The sequence below is a fragment of the Pleuronectes platessa genome, chromosome 21, assembly GCF_947347685.1.
Source record: "Pleuronectes platessa chromosome 21, fPlePla1.1, whole genome shotgun sequence".
Lineage (NCBI taxonomy): Eukaryota > Metazoa > Chordata > Actinopteri > Pleuronectiformes > Pleuronectidae > Pleuronectes > Pleuronectes platessa.
In genome coordinates this window covers 970,835-989,229 of record NC_070646.1, presented here as the reverse complement: position 1 = coordinate 989,229, position 18,395 = coordinate 970,835, and the positions used below count along the sequence as shown (strand labels likewise).

At 44.0% G+C, this 18,395-nt stretch overlaps 1 protein-coding gene across 1 annotated transcript; it reads left to right on the top strand.

The window, feature by feature from the left end:
* The first annotated feature begins 10,063 nt into the window (after positions 1-10,063).
* On the top strand, positions 10,064-16,415 carry kcnj16a (potassium inwardly rectifying channel subfamily J member 16a). Its single transcript, XM_053413726.1, has 2 exons — positions 10,064-10,245; positions 13,898-16,415. Exon 2 carries the CDS (start codon positions 13,908-13,910, stop codon positions 15,153-15,155), a length of 1,248 nt encoding a protein of 415 aa, XP_053269701.1. The 5' UTR covers positions 10,064-10,245; positions 13,898-13,907; the 3' UTR covers positions 15,156-16,415.
* Positions 16,416-18,395: the final 1,980 nt, after the last annotated feature.

Genomic DNA, 18,395 nt, shown 5'->3' with positions numbered 1-18,395 from the left:
ACATGAACAAATATTTAGCAAAGCAAAGACTGGTTAATGTGCGGATAATGTGTTGGGAGTGATCGAGAGAATGTGGGGGGAAAAAAATCATGGAAAATATTAGTAAATCGGAAAATGTTACAGGTAGTTGGAATACAAGAGATATCGTAACAATATAATGCTTTCTGAGGTTGTGATGACAAATCCTCCAGAACAACATGAAATCTCACCCCTCACTCTCTCGTTTGCTCATTCACACACACACACACACACACACACACACACACACACACACACACATCAGTGCGTAGTGAGGATTGTTTCACTAATGAGTTGGTTTGGCTGCAGTTGAGTTATGGGCATGAGCGCATGGTGGGACCTCACCCCAGTGCACCCTGGGAGAGTGAACTGAGTGCACCTCCAACCAGGAGCTGCCAAGGTCCTTCACTGACGGAGTTATCGACCTGTGAGTGACTGATGAGACATGGGGGGGGGGGGGGGGGGGTGCACCACGGACGCCATGCTCTGATCTCTTTCAGGAGATTCACACCTTTCACTTCAAGTCAAAGTCTAATCAACGCTCCAGATGTTTGCAGTGGTTTTCTTTTCACACATGAAGCAGCAGCAGGAGATTCAAACTTCAGGTGATCAACTTAATTGAGCAATAACTATTCCTGAGTTCCTGAATGACTTTAGATTTTGCTAAATTAAAGTCAAAAGGTGCATCGACAGTGATGTCTGCTCATCTGAATAAACCCCAGGCCCTGAACGGAGTGAGGAGGAAAGATGAAGAGACACAGAGAGAACCAGTGGAGGTACAGTGAGGCGGCTGAGTGAGTAACTACCTGCAGCTGCTGTGCTTAGTAGGGGGGGGGGGGGGGGGGGGGGGTATAAATCTGTAACCACATCAGAAATGATCCATAAAATTTACAGCTTAGGAAAACCATGTGTGTGGCTCCTTAACACTCCTTAACCTAAAGAGCCGTCTTTTATGCTGCCCCGGAAAAGAGCCGGTGGGCACCCAGAGCGTTTAACTCCGGCTCCACTGCATGGTGATGTATGCAGTGTACGTTGTTCAATGGAAAAATCAGCTCATGTTACCATAACGCTGGAGCAACCTCGCTCCAAAACAGGTAAATAAACTGAAGGAAAAGGGAAAGAGCCCTGAGCATCCAATCAATCAATTTAATGAGTCTGTGACTTGAAGCAGTTATGAGCACTGGGCACCGAGCGGCCGCACAGAGAAAAAACACAGCAGATATATAAATGCACAAATAAGCCAGAGGTAGTAAAAGAAAGAGAAAAAAGAACGTTAACAGTTTTCTCACCAGGGCTGGAACCATTCACACATCTGAAATCAATTAATCCGTCTGACCGTTCATTTACTTCTCAATGAACCTAGAATCTAGATGCAGGTCTGAGCTACTGAGGCTTCCGCCCCGTGTGTGAGGGTGAGTGTGGAACTCCAGATGTGTAAAGTACATCCTCTCTGTATCTTCACAAAGATAGAAAATAGCTCTGAGCTAATGTGGTAAGATATGAGGGAAGTGCCAGTGATCAGAACATGGATGGATGCTTTCAGGCCTTTACTGAAATAAGTCAAATGTCCCTGTGAGAATCCAGCAGGAGAATGACCTGAACATTCCCAGCGAGCCCGAACCCACCTGCACGCTCCTCACAGGCTCCTCCCCTCCCCGGAAAGTTCCAGGAAATGTTTCTATTGCGAAAAAATGTATGGATCTCATTAAAAAAACTGAGTCACTGGGGCTAGTAAATATAAAAACAGAGACAACACAGTCGCAGTTTGATCAGAAATCACTAGAACTGTACAACGCGGCTCCAGGTCAGCTTGAGGGACTCGAGTGTGAACTGGAATCGTCTCCGTCTGGATCTGTCCCCAGGATGATCCCAGTGAAAGCACTAAATGGCGTCAGTGGACGGGAGGAGGTAGTGAAGCTGTTTATTGTCACAGGTGGGGCAGAGTGTGTGATGCTGTTGAGGTTGTGGGCCCAGCTGGAGGAACCAGCGGTGTTTAGAATGAAGCCCCATCCTCGCCATGCCTCAGGGAACTCTCCATGATCAACTGGACATGTTTACATGTGACTTCACAACACTGACTGCTCAGTGGAAAAAGCTTCAACTGTTTTTAAAAGCTTGTTTCTTCACTTTTCAGCTGCTGCACAAAAACACATCAACTCCTCGTTACACTGTCAACACAGCGAGTGTCTGAGTGATCAGGTAAACATGCACTTCTTTTTAATATATGTCTCTCTAATGTTTTGTCCAATGTTATGGTAGAATATAATATTAAAATCAGTGTAAAATGGCCACAGGGTGGAGATGAGGGATTGGGTCTAACTGTTTTTTATTATTATTGGAAAACTGGACATTGGTTTGTGTAATTTGATTAATACATAAAGGGGAAATGCCAGATATTAGCTGTTAAATGAGAATATGCTTCTCTCTATTAAAGTCACAGTGACTTTAATATCCCACTATGCTAGCATGTTGATCTTTAGCATGTGTTCTTAGCTTGAGCACATTAAATATCAGTTGCAGCCCCGATGACAGAAAACTCGAGTCATCAGAGTCAAGTTAATAATCTCCAGAGTCCCTGCAGGTCCACACAGATCCCTGAACCTCTCTGAAGCTTTCACCCAGAGAGGGAAAGGAAAGGATGAAAAACGGAAACGGCCAAGAACCCGAGTTCCAGAGTGACATAAGAGGGAAGTGACTGTAAAACAGCTCGTCTTGACTGTGGGGTTCTGTTCTGGCCCGACAGCTGCCCTGCTTCTCCCACTGCGACCCTCACTGGTGGCAGTTAGTGGTTTGTCCTCAGAGTGGACCTGTCATCTCGTTCCAGACCACCACACACTGGCCGGGGACAGGACTGCAGTGGTTTCCTCCACTGGGACGGTGGCTTCTACCAGCTAGTTTCCAGCGCTCGTTCTCTTTCCTGCAGCTGAGTGTCTCTCTGCCCATCTCTGGTCCAAGCCTCATAAATCTTGAGGCCTTTCAGCAAAGTCTTCATAGCTCTCTCCTCGACAGACGTGTCTTCCCAGTTTCTTGACATTTCCTCATCCTCTCTTCGGTCAAATGACTCAACACCCACTTCGTGTTCCAGAGCGGGAAGAGGTATTATTTGTTTTAACTTGACTGGGACTCTCATGTATCTGGGTTCACAGAGTTTCTCCTGCTTGTTATCCAGCTGCCTAATTCCTCGTATCCCACAATGCCTCTCATCTTACTGGGCTTCTTGTGAGATCTTCTCCGACCTGATTCTCGAACCCTGTCTCCGATGCTGCGCTGCTCATTCTCCAGAACAAATAACCATTATCTGTTTCTTATCCTCCTATGTGTCATCACTGTGGCGATCCAAGAGAGGAAACAATTAGTTATAGCGGACGTTATTTGCAATTCCACAATATGATAATGAAAGGGCTGCATGAGAGCGATGAACACAGAGCATATCTGCAGCTGACAACCAAACAAGGTATATGTCCCGACCAGAAAGAGAGTGGAAACGCTGGAAAAACCCAAATGGGCTGGAAACACTTACAAGTCGTTCTCCTCCTAAGTTTCAATCTACAAATAAGGTCCAGAGAATTTTCCAAAGCCGAGTAGAAGTTAAAATGAAGGAGATTGGGGGAAAGAAAAAGTGACGTGTAATCTGTCGTTCTCATGCTACATTATGTTCATTTAAATTTATAAATAACGGTACAATCGCTACTGGGATTTCACCAAAAGACTTATCACCGACTGGTGGTTCTGTGAAGCGTGGCAGTGATGCAAGGCACATGTGGTGATGGAGAAAAAATATATAATGTCATCGCCATTAGGAAAATCTTACCTCCTGTCATTGCATAATATCAATGAACAGGGTGGTGGGGGGGCTGAAAAGAGAACAGGGGGAAGTTGGTTCTGCTTTGGTCTTTTCTTATTTTTGTTGAATGAGCGTCTGTGAGGTTTCTGACTCTTATCATTGTCTTACTTGTTCTTTTCTTCTAGACACAAGTGACAGATGCATGATGGGAAACAGCAGCTGAACACTTTGGTCATAAAATCACAATCAGACATCTTCTGGTGGAGATTTTAACTGACAGATGAAGTTCAGGTTTGCAAAAGCAACATTTGCAGAACTAATTATTCCAGTTATTACAGAGAGCTCTGTGGTCAGCAGGGACTTTGTTCCTCACGTGCCATCGGGTCACTCATTTCTCAGGTGGTGTTTAATGGATAATGAGAATCCAGGCTCATGCTCAATGTTTTTTGAGACAACACTTGAAGACACCATGATTTCCAGAGGGAGGAACAATGCGTTGGTAGGATTTTTGGCGTTTGGGTTCAGCAGCAAAATCTGAAGAAGAACTTTGAAGAAACAGAAAGTCTCTTGGTCCATTTCCTCAGGTTTCAGAGTTCAACACCACACAAAAGTAAGTGAGTGTCTATCAAACATTATTGTGTATCAGCGAGATGTAATTCCTTCTCTTTATAAGACAACATTTGTGGTTCCTCGTTTCTCTTTCTGAGCATCAACTTAAAAGTCCGTTGGTGAAAGAGCTTCAGGTCTCGTTAAGCTTTATTAAACTGCATCGTTTTCCTGACTGTAAACTCTTTGGCTTTGGGGATGAAGCTAAATGGAGCCAAGACTTTCTTGATGGAGATTGTGGTTGAATTAGCGGCTAAATAACCAAGCTGTAGTCAAATCACTGAGCTCGGACCTCATGCTAGGATCTGAACATTCGCCCTGCAGAATGCTGTCAATCTAATTGGAAACTTTGGAGTTGATGCATAAACCGAACTCGTGCAGCCAAAGACCGCAAGCAACGCTTCAAGCCGATGATATTTTTAGTGCAGCTGGGACGAGATTGTTTTAAGAAGAAAAGAGAAAATATGTCCAAGAGATTCTCGGAGGTTGAATCATTTTGCCCAGAAAAGACAAAGGCACAAAGTCTGGCAGATAAAAGACGTTCAATCACTGATTGTGAGTCTTGAACTTAAAAAGAAATGACATAATTGTGCAAGAAAGGTAACAGATACCGCACAAAGAACCCGACCTGTCAGAACAAAGTCAGCAGTGAAGACAAAACACGACGTAGCAGTAGCTGCTGCCTCCAGCTGCAGTCGGCCTCGACAGTATAGAGCTGAGAAAGAACAGGCCTGTTTTATTGAGGTACCTAAGAGGCTGTTTACACTGCCTGTAGAACGGCCAGTAAACAGCACAAATAGATGAAGGAAATTGGTTATTTGTCGGTTTCAGACGCTTTAATTTTATAGATCCAGGCTCCGAGCACCATAAGCTCCATGGCACCATAAACCAGGGTTTACAAACCGCGTAATCTGTGATTAAAACAATACAGGTTACAAGAGATTTTAATCTTTTACGAGTCTGTTTGATCAAATTAATGTCTCAAAGAAACAGGGGAAGCATCAGGAGGCTTCAGCTGCATTTTCTAGGAGGATTATAGTGTTCAAGCCAACATTGTCTGTGTGGTAGTCAAACTGGCTCATAAACAATTCTGCTGAGCCGTTAGAAAAATTATATTTATAAGATACGAGACTTGACATTCATTAAACTTCATGTAAAGTAAGAGAATCCAGTGACAAACATCAGAATCTGGTTTAAATCAGATTCATCTGTAAATGATCAGATCCACAAATCGAATCCTCTCTTTTCAAACCCTGACAAAACGACTGCTCCGGAGTAATGTGGTGAAAATGAAATAAATCAAAGATGAGGAGGAGCTGAAAGAGAAAAGAATAACAGGTGAAGATGGAAGACATGCACAGCGCTGCCAAGCCGTGCAGCGGTGCGTCTGAGAGCCGTGTAAAGCAGCCGTGTCCCCCGGTGGTGCTGAGGTGCATTAGCGTCACGTCACAGCCTCACGAGCTGTGACAGGAGAATGCTCATGAAGCTCGCACATTAACAGTTGCTCCTGAATGAAACAGGAGACGCAGGGAAATTACTGGAATCTGGAGGATCCGCGGCCAGGCCGACTCCCTTCGGACGTGAGTGCGTTGGTCCAGTTACAGGGGCTAGATTCAATCCTGTGTCTACACCAATGTGCTCATTTCAGCTGCCTTGCTAAATGCTGGGGAACAAAGACAAACCAGGACTTTGATAAAAAGTGAAACAAATCAAATCCATTATTGGCAGAAAGTTGAAGAACCATGTCAAGTCAGCGAGCCCATCCTGAATAGTATTTTAGAATTAAAATCTTTGTCTTTCTGACGTGAACAAATAATTTCTAAATATCTGTCCGACCTGAACCTGACAGATCAGAGACGGAGTCCAACAGATGTTTGGATTTTTCTGTCCAAACCCGTTCTGTTCCCATCAGGTTCCCATCGGGTGGTCACGCTCTGATGTAAAGACGCCACGAGACATTACATTGTCCTAAATGTCTCATGAAGGAAGATGCAGATGAATATTACCAGTCAAACATACTTTCAACTGAGGACTGGTGTTGATTGCATCTGCAGAGCTTTGCCGTAGAAGCACCGAGCCAACGCTGTGATGGTGTTAAGTTGCTCCATAAGAACTTCAGTGTAAATAAAGAGGATTACAAGCCTTCTGTTCAAAACATGTGCTAGTCAAATAGATTCAAGGATGCAGAAGTTAAATGAGAGCTTAGTTTCACAGGATAAATTAAAGTTGTCGGTTCAGTTTCACCAGCTCTCTCACGTCTATTCCTGTCTGTCCCTGCTGTTGTCTCTCTAATTGGATAACAACCAATCTCAGCTGCTTCCCTGCTGGTTGTTTCCCACCTTCGTGTCTGATTCCTGTGAACATGAGAGTCAGACCCGTCTACAGAAGGTGAGAGCAGAGGCCTGATTTACAGTAGTGTCTGCTGCTCTGTTAAGACTCATTATGAGCAGCTGAACTGCAGAGAGCCTCAGCAGCTGCCTGACAGCCGACCGGCTCCCACTGCAGAGCTGCTTGTTTGCGTGTTCGGTCTTTCAGGAGAAGACACAACGAGTAATTTCATGCCAACAACACAAACCCTCCAATGCAGGCATGCAACAGTATGCACTCACACGCACACACACTGCACAGATGTCCAGGAGATGGACACATGCAAACGCAGGCATGCTCACGAACACATACAGAACAAATGATTGGGATGGACTCAGCACCGGGACTTCCTGAGAGGACACCCAGGAGCCCGGTGTGGAACAGGGCCACAGGGCCAATCGAAGAACTACTACCTCCACCAACAAATCAAGAATCCATTAACATCCATGTCTGTTCAGACTCACGTCAGCTCATAGGATCATCTCCTCTGGAATCAGGGGTCACCTCACAGGAGGAGGCCTTCTCCAGTCATAGAGTTCAGAGGCTGGACCAGAATGAGACGTCTTTGAAGGATTTAGAGAAAGTGTCAGCTCAGCCATCTGCACAGCTCGCTCATTAGCCCCCTCCCCTGTTCGCTGTGAGTCCTCGGATGGTTTGACCCAAGAAGGACGCACCTGTCGGGTCCTTTGCTTCTCAGGGATGGAAGGACACGTCTGAAGGAGCCTTCATGGGGCAGTGACAACATGTCTCTTCCTGTGCAGCCTCTGAGTGATGCTGCCCATCAAGTGAAACACCGACTAAGTTCTATAACTGTCATTTTTTAAAGATTCACTAAGCAAACACCGGAGCAGAAAATGGCGGCTACCTCAGTTCACCTTTTCTGGGATTCAGCTTGTCAGTCTGTTAAAATCCACAAATTCTGGCCACACATTTGTTATTTTTTAAACTTCTTCCTTTTTTCTTGAGATTTTGGAAGAAGCTCTGCGGTGTCTGCACTTCACACCCTGAAATCTTTCTGGCCTCTTTAATTTTGTGCCTTGGCGTTGAGCTCGGGCGTTTGATCAGGGCTCCGTGCACAACTTGTGCTTGTGTACTTTTGTGGATCGTTTTTATTGGGAACAAATTATTTGTTTTTCCTGGAACGGGGGTGATTTGTTATGGGTCCACATTTTGCCGAGACCCCCTTTGACCCACCGACTGTGCACGGACACATGGACACTGACATTCATTCTTGTTTTAGAAAATGCAGCCGAGTTTAAAAATATAAAAGCTGGCGTTCTTTCTTAGACACCCAGAAGAATTTACTGTGAGGACGCCCTGCTGTGCTGCAGCGAGAAACAAATACAACCACAGAATCATTTCATATGCTTTGCTCTTTGTCTGCAGATTTTACAAAAGGTGTCAAATGGCTCCGTTGCTTTGTTTTCCTGCAGCCGAGGCCAGTGAAGGGTTTCTGCTGTGACACAGTCGAAGTGTGTCGATGGTTTTAAGACTGTTAGAGACTCTGACTGGTGAATAGCGTGATAACTGATTTACTAAAGCTGTCAAACTTTCTAAAGAAGTTTGGGCCTCAGAGATTGAACCTTAATTACTCCAGTGTTAAGATCCCAGCTAATCTAGCTTCACCTACCAGGCAGATAATCCACTCAAAGCATTAACATGTTCTAATGTTGGCAATAATTAATAATTGTTATCGTAGTCCATGATCAGCCGGCACCACGATCAGGATCCACATCCAGCTGTCATGTCCTCCATCTTTGTTTGTATCTCTGGTGAAAACTGATGCAAACTTAATAGTCTTTAAGATCCTCAAAGATGAATCCTAATGACTTTGATGAATCTATGATTTGTGTGGCCTCATTTGCTTTAACACTTGAAATCTGACTTCTAATCTTCCTACACCGTCAACTCCTTCTATCAGACATTTGCATCTGTAGCTTCACAATGTGTCATTTAGCCTGTGACTGTGAACCTTCTCCAGTAAGTACACACACATGGTACAAGCGACACTGCCCAGTAGCCTTTTCCTCCGTCTTCCTCACAATATTTACACAATAAACATGAAACAGTCTGCTTGTCCTGACCACAGGCTCCAGTTTCCATCGTCCCAGATCTGTCCTGGACCAGTTCTGATAGGACCAGTATTATCACAATATGTAAGAGCTGGGAGCCTTTTTCCTGAGTACAGGCCGACGGTCAATAGGTTCCAGTGCTTGAAACCTGAGTTGAGCTCAATGAATGGAGTTTGGTTGCAAAGCAGTTATGAAGAGAGAGGGGCAGAGACATCTGTGTTCAGGCCTCTGCGGAGTTTCAGGCTGGGAACAAGGGATTTTCAGTCAAGTCTCACAAAGACAGGAACAATGGAGGAAGAGGGTTCGCTAATTTCTAATCTGCGGGTGTGAATGAGCTGAAGCTGTTATCAGGAGATCACATTTCATAAAGTAGAACATGTTTTAACTTGAGTTAATTTGTGTTGATGCAGAAGTAGAAGTAAAGGACAGGGTTTTGTTTCAGTGACACTTTGATGAAGAGGAGGTCGAGTCAAACGATGTCACCCGTCTTCAAACTTTTCATTAATCCAGACCCATTTTTCTAGAGCCTTCCTTTTGGTTTAGTTAATTTACAGTTTAAAGTTTGCCAGTTTGCCAGTTTGCCTCCTGGTCCTGAGTCACCTCCAAGAACTGGTTTCAGGATTGACCCAGGTTCTTTAATCGATCACCATTTGGGCAAAATATCGTTTTGAATTTCAAAGTTTCCATTTCTGCTTTAATCGATTCTAGTTCGATTCCAATTTCTGATTCTAATATGCTTGAAAAATAAATACATAAATAAATTATCTTAATTCCTTTCAGAGGCCGAAGACACAATGAAGGTGCATAAATTAAGAATGGTCACTTTTTCTTTTAATTTCTTTATTGTCACCTAAACAAGTGGATCAGGTTTGTTGTGACCGATGCTCCTTCCCTCACTGACCTCTGATCAGTTAAGTCAGGGTCATTGAGCTGCTCTGCTCCTCAGCAACTACAAAAACTTTGAAACGCTTTCTCCCAAGTTACCGATCAGTGATTCAAGAGGCTGAGCATGTTTCTAGAACCAGGACTCATAATATTCAGATCAAGAAAAGGGCGAGGGGGGAAAGTGAGTCGGCTAAAGATCTCAGTTATAATCAATCAACATTAAGAAAACTTATACTCAAGTCCTACGCAGCTGATTGGTGCATTAATACTGACAACACAGCCCAATAAACACCTGCATGCAGCGAGTGCATACCCACAACACACAGTACAAACACTCATGTGTGTGTGTGACGCCATGTGATGCTGAAGGGAGGTGTTAATCTTCAGCTTCTGCACTTCACCAGTGACACGGCTCAGACCAGCAGGTTGTTGTGCTTCTGTTCGGCCGCTTGAAGACGTTCAGCCGGGTTCAGACGTCCCTGCAGCAGATTCAGACTTTATTCTTATAAGAAGGTAGGAACTGAGCTGGGATCTGTTCTTTTTGTTGCTTCTATGCTGCTGCAAATTTCAAGATAATTGAATCTGGAGTATTTTACTTAGATGTAGTAACTGAAATCTGAATGTATAAAAGAAGTTTTCTGCATATTTTGAATTGCAAGATATTTACACTCCTACAAATCAGAACTCCTCTTGAAAACATTAACTGTTTGTTCTTCAAAAAAAAAATATATAAAAAAAAACTGCATTTGCTGATTATTATATTAAGCACCTATCAAATCTTTTGCAAATTGAAAAATTGCTGCTTGTTTGAAAGTGTCACATTGCACTTAAGAACACCATGAAGAGAATATGTGAGTAGAGCTGGTGGACAGCAGAACAATCAGTAATCTGATCTACAGGATGAAGAGCAACACACATTCCCAAACAAAACAAAACGTGGTCAGGGTGATAAGTAACGACTGCGCTCAGGTTTCACAATGACATCCGAACTAATTCACAGCCATGACAAAGATAAGCTGACTCTGGATTTATTGTAATGTGAACAATGTATCGGTGGATTTGAAGAATCATAAGTTTAACATGATTTGGTTCAGGAGGAGTGTTGCACAGTGGAAAGAGCTTCACTGCTTCACTGCTGACACAACACTGAAACTCTGTTTCATAAATATGCATCTATTGATCTTTGAAACAGCGAATCATGCACGACTGGAGATTCTGAAGGTCACGATCGGCCGTCAAGAAACTAAATGTAGAAGCCAAATCAAAAAGGGACCTGCTGTGGTTAATGAGTTACAGACTCATTTAAATTCAACAACACGAGTCTAAAATCCAACCGAAGGCCCCGAGCAGAGAGAGACACCGACACAGGAGGACAAATCCATCAGAGGTTCAGTCCAGGGTCTGGTTTCAGGTGCTCACCTCTATAACAAGCAACATGAAGCGATTTCAGAGGAAGTAAAACCAAACCAAACATGTGCTCTGGTTCACTTGGTACTTTGAAGCTTGGATTAAACATTAACCTTCAGGAACACGCTGCTACAACACGAGACACAGCGTCCTAACGTGTTCCTGGACGTCTCCACGCTGAGCTGCACTCAAAGAGCTCTGCTCCACCGGGCAGCAGCAGAAGTTTCCTCACAGATCAGCAGATTGACACCTGTTTCCAGGTTTATTCCAGGAGCAAGGTGAAGCTAAGCAAGTTGTTAGGATGGGAATGTTCCTGCAGTTCACTGAGGCTTCTGAAGGTCATTAGAGGTGGCAGAACGCCTCGGGGCAGGGCAGCGATTAGCCACCCACAGATGGGTGGCACAATGTAATTTGCAGTAAGTGAGCATGTAATGGAGTTGTAAGTGCCCGGAGCAGGAGAGGAAACATGCCAATTGCCGAGGTTATTTCCAGAGTTCATCACTCGGTTCCTGTTGTTCCTGTGGATGACAGAGCTTCAGTGAAACTTACTGTTAATGCTAAACCTCTAGTACTGTGGAAACTTTACAGCAAAGGTCAGTGTGTGTGTTTGGTTCTATCTGGTTTGCCTCCTCTGTCTTGTTGTGTACACAGAGCTGCTTGTTTCAGGTTCCACACATGAGCAGAGGGAACGTGGAGAAAACAGCTCGACCTAGTGGGAAGTCAAAACACAGGGAACTGTCAGGGAACCACCTGGGGGTCATGTGCTGCTGCTGCTCGACTGTGTCCAGCTAGCTGTCGCGTGCTAGCTTGAGCTATCGTCCATAAAGTTGTTACCGTCCACACAGACGGTCCGACCTTGTGGCTTAGATCCAGACAAAGGGGAGAATTCAGGAATTTCTTTATCACTTTCTTTAAGATAAAAACATCACAATGAATAAATCGCAGATCTTGATTTAAAAAAAGAGTCTGAATCACTAATCCAACGTTTCCACGCAGGTAACATGGTTAATCAAACAGCTGAGTGGACATGAGGCTAGTCAGCAGCTCATTGTGTGTTATTTGACTAAATCTTTCAGGTCTAGTAATTAGAAAACTGAGATTTAAATGTACGGATTCATCCGAGGTACAGCAGAGCAAAGCAGAAATTAATTGAATCAGATATCAGCTGTTTGGGACTCGTGGATATTGCAGCTGAGGAAACACAGGTGACTGCATGTCTTTGACCTTTTCACCTCAGAGTAGATGAAAGGTCGGTGGCAGGTTTGACTTCAGACTGATGAGCTGTGAGTGTTACAGTAACTCAGCGACTCCTGGTTCTCCAGCAGGATTCAGCGTTTCTTCTCCTTTCGTCCACATCGGGGTATTCAGGGAGGGGCTATGGGAAGCCAGTAGGACATTATTTCTATGACCTCATGGAGTGAGTTCCATGCTCTGGCAGTGCGGATGTTTGCTGTTGCCAGGAGAAAGTAGAGTCTGTGACCGGAGCCCAGTTCACTCAGTCAGATAGCGGTGATTCAAACCCCATTTGTTTTGGGCGTAGAGGATGCTCTCAGTGGTTTGGCTGTGATTGATCCTTCCTCTGCCCGTGATCGCACCATGACACTATTCCAGTTTCCACATTCAATTTTCCCCGGCTAACTTAGACCGGTTCAGTTCCGTGGCGCTTCCCCTCTTGGCCCTCTGACAGTTCTCTGACCTCCACCCAGAACAAAAGCCCTTGGGCCATTGCCTTGGACAGCAGCAAACCTCTGGATGGAAACATGACTGTGTTTACTGAGAGTTCAGCGTCACAGGGCAGAAGACGTCTCACCGCCCAGCACCGACCCGCCCGTCACTTCACTGATATCAGGCAGAAGTTAAGACTTCTAATTACAGAATCTCAGCAGTTTCCTGCACCAATAAAGTAGAAAACTGATTTATTATTCTTGTGCTTTCTCTGCTACAGCTTCTGAATTAGATAAAATATGTTATTATATTCTCTAAAGTAAATTAAGTTGTTCATCACTGGCAGTAAAAAAGAAATGGCAGCTCAAGTGAGAAGCGTTACAAAGGGTTTGTATCTCAGGGCAACTGACCCGTTATGATTAAACGTATTGACCCAGTACAAAGCGAGAGGAAAAAGAGATCACACTCGGTAAACACTCCCAGATTGTTACTGTAAAAATAGACTGAGAGCAATCAGCACGGTCAGGAAACTAAGTGGACGACTCATAGACGTATTTATCTTTGGTCTTTTCCATGTTGGAGATTTCCACTGATCAGCCAATGAGTTTGATACGAGGAAGAATAATGTTAATTGTTTTCTTTAATAATAATCAGAGCAACAGGGAAATCCGTGAGTGGTCTGGGACAATATCAAAAAATCACTGTGCCTTTATTTTCATATACAAGGATTTGTATGAATTCTGAGATTTTGTGTTGGCCAAAAAGGTCCACTTTGTCAGATGTTTGACTTTTGATAGGTGGATATTTGTGCCTTTGCATTCATACAATAATTCCATTTGGCAGTTGGGGCAGGACGTAGAGCCTGAACAGTTAATCTGAGATATTGGCTGTTATGAGCCTTTCATAGTCATATTGGTTTCAGTGTTCATGTTGAGGAGGATCTGCACCGATATGAAAAAAATGATGTACTTTCTTATATTTCTATATATAGGTTGTATTTGTGTTTTCACCAATTTAATGATAATCCCGTATATTTATCTTGATATTTCCGATAAACACAATTGCTAAAACTTGTCCACCATCTCTCCTACAGACTCTGGAATATGCAGAAATACATATCTGTGAGCCCGAATGACGATGTCGCTGCAAAGACTAAAAGACCTCAACATAAGAAATACCGCTACGTGCGTAAAGAGGGACACTGCAACGTTGTGTTCCGCCATGTTCCCGAGGAGTGGATGCTGTTCGTGACCGACATCTTCACCACCTTGATCGAGATCAGATGGAGGGTGATGTTTCTGATCTTCACTCTCTCTTACATCCTGTCCTGGCTCTTCTTTGGCATCATCTACTGGGTCATCGCTCTCGCTCACGGGGACATCAGAGACATATTGAATGAGCCCTGTGTGTACAACGTGCGAAGCTTCACAGCCGCGTTCCTCTTCTCGCTCGAGACTCAAACCACCATCGGCTACGGCTACAGGGGAATGGCCGATAACTGCATGATTGCCATTATACTCGTCGTTATACAAGATGTCGTCAGCTGCTTCATCGACACCTTTATCATCGGAATTGTTGTCGCCAAAATGGCGTCGGCCAGAAAGAGAGCTCAGACGGTGGGCTTCAGCAACCGGGCAGTGATCAACCTTCACAACGGCTACCTGTGTCTCTCCTGGAGAGTCGGGGACTTCCGCAGGAACCACCTGGTGGAGGGGACGGCCTGTGCACAGATAGTCCGAGCCACGGTGCACACCACAGGGAAGGTGGACGTGACCTACGAAGACCTGGTCATCCAGCAGAGCGCCATCGTCCTGGTCACGCCCACCACCATCTTCCACAAGATCGAGTCCGGCAGCCCGCTGTACAAGATGAGCCTGGTGGATCTGCGTAAAGCCGACTTTGAGCTGGTGGTTTCCTTCACCTACACAGACGACTCCACGGGGATGCTGCACCAGAGCCGCACCTCGTACACGCCCCCTGAAATCCTCTGGGGTCATCTGTTCCAGGAGATGATCCGGGTCAGTAGGAGGTTCTACAGAGTGGATTACATCCTGTTCAACCACACCGCGAAGGTGCTGGTGCCTGAGGTCAGCGCTGAAGAGTACGAACTCAAGAAGCACATGCGTCCCTCTCCTCGGCATTCACCGAGACATTCGCCCAGAATTTCCCCGAGGCCGTCTCCGAGGACGCAACGGAAGAACCCTCAAGACAAACCTCTGAAGCCTCCGACAGTGACGGTGGAGCTGGTGAGCGACCGCCTCCCTGAACCAACCGCCTCACCTTCTCAGGCAGAGACTAAACATCATGACACGCTGACTTTGCCAAATGACCTCACAAGTAATGAAGTGTAAAGCAGAGGCATCATATTTTGTGTTTCTTTAAAGAAATATTCAGAACAGTACTCATTAAGAACAATAAATGTTCCAGCGTCTGTGTTTTATTTTGCATAAAATTCGTTTGACTCAGCTTTTGGTCTTGAAAGACGAAGCTCACTCAGGTCGATGTCGCCTGAGATGGTTGTTGCTCAACTGAATCTGATCAAACAGCATAACACTAGTGACAGCTGCCTTCACGTCTGTAGAAGACGAGGATTTCATACATAGAATAGAGGTATTAGAAAAGAAAATTGAATATTTGAATGTGTCTGATTTCATGACAATTGCTGCAGAAGCTCATGTGATACAATAAAACCCCAAAGAACACTTAGTAAATGGACCTTTGTCTGGATTTGATTATTCCAGCCAACAGTCAAGAGAAGAGACGAAGCTGCGCTGAGATGGTTTTAATATGAACAGTTTTCATATTCTCTTAATTAAGTGTGAAAAAGAGAAGCTTTAACACCTGCTTAGTTTTGTGTAAAGGTCGTTCGGACCATTGGACAAACGTTCATTCACAGATGATGTTTGAACCATCATTTGGTTCTGGTAGTAAAACCATCATGATGTTAGCTTCGCAACTAAATAAACAGCAACTTCAAGCCAATCAGAATCGAGTACAGGTAGACTCCGCCCACGTAGGTGATGACGACAGGACGTACGAGTGTCAGACAGAATTCTTTAGTCCATAAATTATAATGAGAAACCAGAACTAACAGATCAACTGATAATGGAAACAACTGAAAAGACCTGGTTCAGACCCTCAGGTGTGTGTGTCTGTGTGTGTGTGTGTGTTTGTGTGTGTGTGTGTGTAAGACTTATTTGAAAAGGTCTGCGTTATATCCTTCATTTCATATCAGATTTCTGTTCTCTGATACTATAATAAGCAGAATTCACAGTGGAAACAGCACCAATGTGTAAAGTTTATATAAAACACATGGAACATTTTCTTTTACATCTGAGGCAGTGGAAATACATTTATTTAATAATGATCAAAAAGTCAAGCAATTCAAAAACCTGTTCATCAAAGCACCTCACACACGTAATTTAATTTATCTGCAATGTTCATTGTCATGGAATTTAGTAAATACTATTGTATATCCTCAAATACTTTATGAATACTTTATGGATACAAGTGGGGGAAGGATCTGACCCAATGTGTTTCTGATTTAGTTGTTATATAGTACCATTAAGCAGGTTTTATAAAATATTAAAACAAAATTGTGTATAAGACGATGCCAGTGTCAGTGATGTTTAAATGTCTGGTTTGCGTTTTCACTTCCTCTGATAATCGTGCATCTGTCTCAGGTGGATCATGGTTCTTGTCGGGGAACAAAAGCTCTGATCAGGAAGGTCACATTGAAGTCAAGTAACCAGATGCTGCTTCCTATCAAACTGCTGTGCTGCTTTCCTCTGCTTCACTATGTAATCCCATTAAAACCTGTTTTTTCTACCGTCTACTCACAGCAGATCCGTCGTGATGTTGTTCAGGCTCCGGTCAGACACCAGATCCTGACACTGTTGATTTGTTGTGATTTATTCAAATCTGTCCATCAAGCACCTCAGCGGCTTCGGTATTAAACTCACTCAGGTTCTGTAATGTGACCTCGGCTTTCACCTGCAGATAAACATCTATCTTCTGCCCAGAGGTTGAGTGGCAGCCTCTCAGGGAACGAATGGATTCAACTAAATATCAGAAAAGTCTGTCCTGCAGTCGAGAAAGTGAATCTTTGAAGGGGCCAGAAACTCAAACTCCACCAGGAAGATGAAGGAGCACATAGGGCCACAAGCCGGGAATCGAACCTGCAGCCACTACAAAGGGCTGAAAGTCAGTGGCATCAATTTGCTTCCGTCAACAACTGCTGCAAAAGTGAATCAATGACAAACAGATCTGGTCGTTAGGGTTCGAGAAAGCGGAGGAAAGAATTTCACTTTTTTTACTGCACTATATTTTATGACTGGTAAATTTCCACATTAAAAAGCAACAGCCCAGTGTTGAAAGTAATAATTACAAGCCAATAATATAATGAGGGGTTGATCTGCACATTGAGTTCTTTTACACATAAAAATAACTTCATGTTGATACGATTGTACTTAAATTAGGAATAAATTAGGAAAATAGGATTTCTGCACCGTGTTATTACAACTTTCACTTCAGCAGAAGATCAGGGCAACTTTCCACCACTGAAGATTCAAGATGTCTGACGATATATCTCCAATCATAAATGTTTTGAAATCAATAAATCTAACAGCTTTGTGATAACAGAATAATTGATAACGATAATAATGTAATTTGTGCTAAATCGTAATATATCAATATCTTAATTGTTATTTTCATCAGTTCTCCATCACGTGCTGTTATTTTTCCTCCGACACATTCAGACGCTGTCGCTGCAGTGACACAGGCTGCATGAGAAGATCCCCCCCCCCCCCCCCCCCCTCCTCCTCCTCCTCCTCCTCCTCCTCCTCCTCCTCCTCCTCCAATGTGCTGGAGAGTTACTGGTTAATTCCAGCCTCCAGTTCTCCACCTTGTGGTCCACACGCAGCACTGGGCTACTGCATGCATCGCTCTCCTTATTGCTGGAAATTGGGCATGGAAAGCAAACACACACACACACACACACACACACAAACACACACACACGCTCTCTCCCTCGAACTCACACAATGTGCACAGATCACTGACACAGGTGGTCTGGGCTAAATATATGTGCTGCTATAAATAACCAGAACTAAAAATAAGACTCAAGGGGGGGGGGGGGGGGGGGGGGACGCAGGAGTTCAGAAGGCTTTTTGAAAATCATACAACGGGTTATGGGTTAATGTTTATCATGAATTAGTAAGAAAGAAGAATGATTTGGTCCGTGGTGCTAAGACAACACGGCTTCGGCCTGACCTAAAATTATAGGGCAACAGATGCATAGTCTAAACATCCGAAGCAACTTGATAGCTCAGTGGAGAAAGACAGTCATATCATAATACAGGCATGTAGGCCTTTATTGAGTGAGTCATTCTTTCCAACAGAACACATTTTCCATACCCACATTAAAATCACGAGATCTATAAAAACAACGGGTATCACAGAAAAGAGGCTGATGGGCAGTTTGGTTGCACAATCAACAGCAGCAGGTGGGCTACCATACTAATGCCTCTGCAGTGAAAAGATAAAGAACAATTATTATATTATATTCATAAAGTAATTGTCACAGGTGTTTG

Bases quoted from the DNA above. Each gene is read 5' to 3' on its own strand.
- kcnj16a (XM_053413726.1), top strand. From the start codon at position 13,908: ATGCAGAAATACATATCTGTGAGCCCGAATGACGATGTCGCTGCAAAG.